This window comes from Chrysochloris asiatica, unplaced genomic scaffold, assembly GCF_000296735.1.
Source record: "Chrysochloris asiatica unplaced genomic scaffold, ChrAsi1.0 scaffold00557, whole genome shotgun sequence".
In the NCBI taxonomy this organism is placed as follows: Eukaryota; Metazoa; Chordata; class Mammalia; order Afrosoricida; family Chrysochloridae; genus Chrysochloris; species Chrysochloris asiatica.
In genome coordinates, this window is record NW_006409075.1 from 176699 (window position 1) to 182073 (window position 5375).

A 5375-nucleotide genomic window follows, 5' to 3' on the forward strand; every position below is an offset into this window, starting at 1 on the left:
ACCTTTACATTTCCAACCCTCGCAATCAGTCCTGATAACAATTATTCACTATTGTATCACAAGAGACCCATCTGCATTTCATTTCATCAGCCCCGCCTAGACAGATTGGATACTACTCACTGGAGATTCTACCCTCCTCCAAGCCCTCTGGATCTAGGTTCCTTCTTGAAAGCTTGTAAACCTCTTGTCTTTGTATCCCTTGCCCACCCCCACCCCCCATTTTGGGTAGCCAATGTCCAAGTTGCCCATCCCTGTCTGCTCTGTGTGTGGAGGGGGTAGGAATGATGTTTGCTGTAAGGATTTGTTCCCTCTTTGGAGCAACTGCATCCATAGGTGTAGGTCAAGTTCATCAAATTTTATCAGACTACTCTTTTTTTCCAATTCTTTCTTCTGGTTGAGCTCTGATCATCCAGTCATTGAAGTGGATATTATCTGGAAGTGTGGGTGTTCTTGTGCAGATGCCCTCTCTTCTCGTCAGCTGGATGCTTCACTCTCCACTCCAGTCCTCCATGGCTATGTCACTGACTCTGAGCCCAAGATTCCCAGGTCTTGCCACACTGCTAGCCAACCAGGTCTTCACCCGGGTTCACAGAAGTCCATTGAACATTGCAGGGCTCAGCTCACAGCTTCATTGCTGTTTTTCCCTCAGTTCCCCCTATTGGTGACTAGCGTGGTCACCAATCATAGCGTGTATTCCCACTGATTCATAGTCTTGGAAGGGGGCCTGCACCGACGGGACCGACCACTTGCCTTGATGTTTCCTGGGCAAGCAACCTGCTTGTTCTTGTAGTAACAGTCAGTCTGCCTCTATTGTTTTGTATTTTTCCTGTCGGTCTTTCTTTCAAGAAGTATCTTCTGTTCTTCTAGCCACTCTAGGCTGGTCTGTTCGTCCTTTCAAGTGGAAATTTCCCATCTCTGGAGATCTGGATTTGGTTCAGTCTTCTACCTATAGTCTTATGTATTGCAGAGGCTCCGCAGGAAGCTTACTTCACTGGGCACATTGGCCCCATTTTAGGTATTCCAATCAGTTATAGGCAGAAGACGGATTTACAAGCTTTCTATGGTGATGGTTCTGGCTATTCCTTTCTCTCCCCCTCCAGTGTCACATCATAAATATTCATTGTTTTTGGAATGAATAAAGCAATGAATGCTTCACTTGTCAAATCGCATCATCTTTATTGTAGTAATCCAACTTTTCATTGACATCTAGAACTATTATATTAGTGCAGATAAAAAACATGTTGTTGCACAAAGTGCAATGGTATCTTGGCTGCTTACACTTTCACATTTCCTTCCCACTCACCTTATGTATTGCCAGACATAAAGCGATCTGCAGGATCGTTGTGATAAAAATTGTCAAGACCTCCTTATACCATGTAGAATTAAATACATACTCTTCAGTATAACTTGAGTGTTTACAGTTTCCCATACTTAAAAATACTACACATAAATAGACATTTATAAGTGTGTTTTCATAGATCTTTGCATGTTTATTATATCGGGTGCATGTATTAGGAGAATCAGTTGTCTTTTGGCCTCTTGCATTTGCACACATCTTGCTTGGTGTCCAGTGCTGTAAGGACCTCATGGTTCTTTTACCCAGGTCTTTTCTCAGGATTGTTTATATAGCTGAAGAGAAGAGGAGACATCTACAAAGAGCAGGTTTTTATACTCTTGCTATAAAAACAATGGACTTCCCAAGCTCAGTGTTCTTCAGCTGTGACACAAGCCTACTACATGTGCAGCATTCATCTGGGCCATGTTGCATTGCCCCCATGGAACCTGGGACTAGAAGAAGTCATGAAAAGACTCTGATGATCTTGTTGCTTGCTCTGTCATGGATAATAAAGTGTTTTTTTTGAATGCAGAGACTCATGTCTTCTTCTAGCCATATACAGGACAATAATTTGCTAACATATTAGCTTTTAAGTATCATTGTTGGTAAGTGTTGTCGAGCTGACTCATAGTGACCCTACATATGTCCTGACTCATAGTGACCCTACATAGGGTTTCTGAGGAGTGATCAGTAGGTTTGAACCACTGACTTTGTGGTACAGTAAAATCCCAGATCTGACGTTTTTCCATGCCAGTAAATGTTCTTTAAAAATGCAAATTTTAAAAATCCATCATATGGATGTATGGTTATTTGTAACCATTATTCTACTGCTAGATATTTAAATTATTCCACATTAGTTTGCTATTAAAAGTGACTTTGTAATTAATATATTTTTAAATATTTGCCTCCTTTAATGACCATTGCCTTAGGATTTACTTCTATAAGATAAAGGCCCAGGAGAGGGAAGGCTTTATTCTTTGTTTTGTTTTCGGTGGTGATTCTTTTAAATTCAAAATACAGAATTAAAAGTACATACATACATATATATAATATTAACAAATCTCTTTTTCTTTAGGAGATTCTATTGGAGGAAGCACAACTGACATTACTCAAACCAACTTGAAATCAGATATTACTACTGCTTCTGAAGATTCGGACATTAGATCAAATATATCCCTGCATAATGAGGCCTTGCCTCAGTCAGCTGTAAGATCCCCTCAACCCAAGACAACTGGTCACCATACAAATATTTTATACGAACAGACTTTACCAGATAGTCATCTAAATGAACAGACTCTGGAAGTTTCATCTTTACCTGCATTGGCCAACCAAAAGAAGAGGACACCAACAGTACTCTCTAGTTCCCACTCATACATGGAGAAGCCTAGTACTTTGTATCAACAAGAGTTACTTGACAGCCATCTAACTGAAGAAGCTCTTAAAGTTTTAGCTGCTACTGAACTAGCTGACCAGAGTACTGAGATCTCAAAAGTAACCTCTAGTTCCTACTCACAGATAGAGAAGCCCCGTATATTCTATAAACAGGTGTTGCCAGATAGTGATCTATCTGAAGAAGCTCTGATACTTTTAGCTGCTCCGGAACCAGATGCCCAGAAGACTGGGACACATACAGTGCCTTCTAGTTCCTACTCACAGAAAGAGAAGCCTGGAACTTACTTCCATTCGTTGTCAGGTAGTTATTTTACTGAAGAGGCGCTGAAAAGCTCAGCTGTTCTTGGACCAACGGACCAGAAGATTGGGATACCAACAGTACTCTCTAGTTATTACATACAAAAAGAGAAGCCCAATACTTTTTACAAACAAGTGTTGAAACCAGATAGTCATCTAACTGAAGAGACTGTGATAAAAAGTTCACCTGAACCAGCTGACCAGACGACTGGGATTCCAACAGTCCCTCCTAATTACTACTCACCTAGAGAAAGACCTGGTAGTTTCTACCAACAGACATTATCAGATAGTCATTTAACTCAAGAAACTCTAAAAAATTCAGCTGTTCCTGAACAACCTAACCAAAACACTAGGACACCAACAGTAACCCCTAGCTCGCACACACATAGAGAGAAGCCTGGTACTTTGTATCCACAGGTATTACCAGATAGTCATCTAACTGAACAGACTCTGAGAAGTTCACCTGTTTCTGGTGTAACAGCTGACCAGGACCTTGGGATTCAAACAGTGTCATCTAATTCCTATCCTCAGAGAGGGAAGCCTGGTGTTATCTACCAACAGACATTGCCAGATACTTACGTGAATGAACAGACTCTGAAAGGCTCAGCTGTTCCTGGAAGACCTGATCAGAAGACTGGGATATCAACAGTGCCCCCCAGTTCCCACTCACATAGAGAGAAACCTGTTAGTATTTTCTATCAACAGGCTCAGCCAGATAGTCATCATACTGAACAGGCTCTGAGAAGTTCATCTGTTCTTGGTGTACCAACTAACCAGAAGCCTGGGATGCCAACAGTGACCACTAGTTCCTACCCACAGAGAGAGAAGCCTGGTGTTTTCTACCCACAGGTGTTACCAGATAGTCATGTAACCGATGAGGATCTGGAAGGTTCAGCTGTTCTTGGACAACCTGACCAGAAGACTGGGATATCAACAGTATCTTTTACTTCCCACTCACATAGAGAGAAGTCTGATGTTTTCTTTCCACAGGTGTTACCAGATAGTCCTCAAACTGAACAAGCTCTGAGAAGTTCACCTGTTTCTGGTGTACCAGCTGACCAGAAACCTAGAATACCAACAGTGTCCACTAGTTCCCACCCACTGAGAGAGAAGCCTGGTGTTTTCTACCCACAGGTGTTACCAGATAGTCATGTAACCGAAGAGGATCTGGAAGGTTCAGCTGTTCTTGGACAACCTGACCAGAAGACTGGGACACCAACAGTGCCCTCTGGTTCCCACTCACATACGTTCCACCAACAAGTGTTACCAAATAGTCCTCATACTGAACAGGCTCTGAGAAGTTCATCTGTTCCTGGTTTACCAGCTGACCAGAAGAGTGGGATACCAACAGTGTCCACTAGTTCCCACCCACTGAGAGAGAAGCCTGGTGTTTTCTACCCACAGGTGTTACCAGATAGTCATGTAACCGAAGAGGATCTGGAAGGTTCAGCTGTTCTTGGACAACCTGACCAGAAGACTGGGAAATCAACAGTACCCTCCAGTTCCCATTCGCATAAAGAGAAGCCTGGTCCTTTCTATCAACAGATATTACATGATAGTCATCATACTGAACAGGCTCTGAGAAGTTCACCTGTTCCTGGTGTACCAGCTAACCAGAAGACTGGGATACCAACAGTGTCTACTAGTTCCTACCCACAGAGAGAGAAGCCTGATAGTTTCTATGAACAGACATTGCCAGATAGTTACCAAAGTGAACAGGCTCTGAAAGGCTCAGTTACTCCTGGACAACCTGACCAGAAGACTGGAGCAGCAACAGTGCCCTCCAGTTCCCATTCACATAGCGAGAAACCTGGTACTTTCTATCAAACTGAAGAGGCTCTGAGAAGTTCACCTGTTCCTGACCAGAAGCTTGGAATACCATCAGTGTCCATTAGTTCCTATCCACAGAGAGAGGAAACTGGTGTTTTCTACCAACGGACATTATCAGATGGTCATCTAACTGAAGAGGCACTGAAAGGTTTAGCTGTTCCTGGATACTCTGATCATGAGACTGAGATTCCAACAATAGTACCTCCTAGTTCCCACTATACTTTGTACCAACAGGCGTTACCAGATAGTCATCAAACTGAACAGAGTCTGAGAAGTTCGTCTATTCTAGCTGGCCAGAAGCCTGGGTTAACTATCGCGCCTACTAGTTCCTACCCACTGAGAGAGAAGCCTGGTGATTTCTATCCACAGGCATTACCAGATAGTCACCAGACTGAACAGGTGCTGAAAAGGTCACCTGTTCCTGATGTACCAGCTGACCAGAAGCCTGGCATAACAACAGTGTCCTCTAGTTCTTTCCTACAGAGAGGGAAGCCTGGTGTTTTCTTCCAAAAGACATTTC

The 5375-nt window shown here is 42.8% G+C and overlaps 1 protein-coding gene across 1 annotated transcript in view; it reads left to right on the forward strand.

Moving 5' to 3' along the window:
• Window positions 1-5375, forward strand: part of ALMS1 (Alstrom syndrome 1) — a 205660-nt gene that overhangs the window by 84963 nt on the left and 115322 nt on the right. Inside the window, exon 9 of the mRNA XM_006877698.1 lies at window positions 2412-5360. Coding sequence (XP_006877760.1) covers window positions 2412-5360 — 2949 coding nt within the window. The remainder of the gene's footprint in view (window positions 1-2411; window positions 5361-5375) is intronic.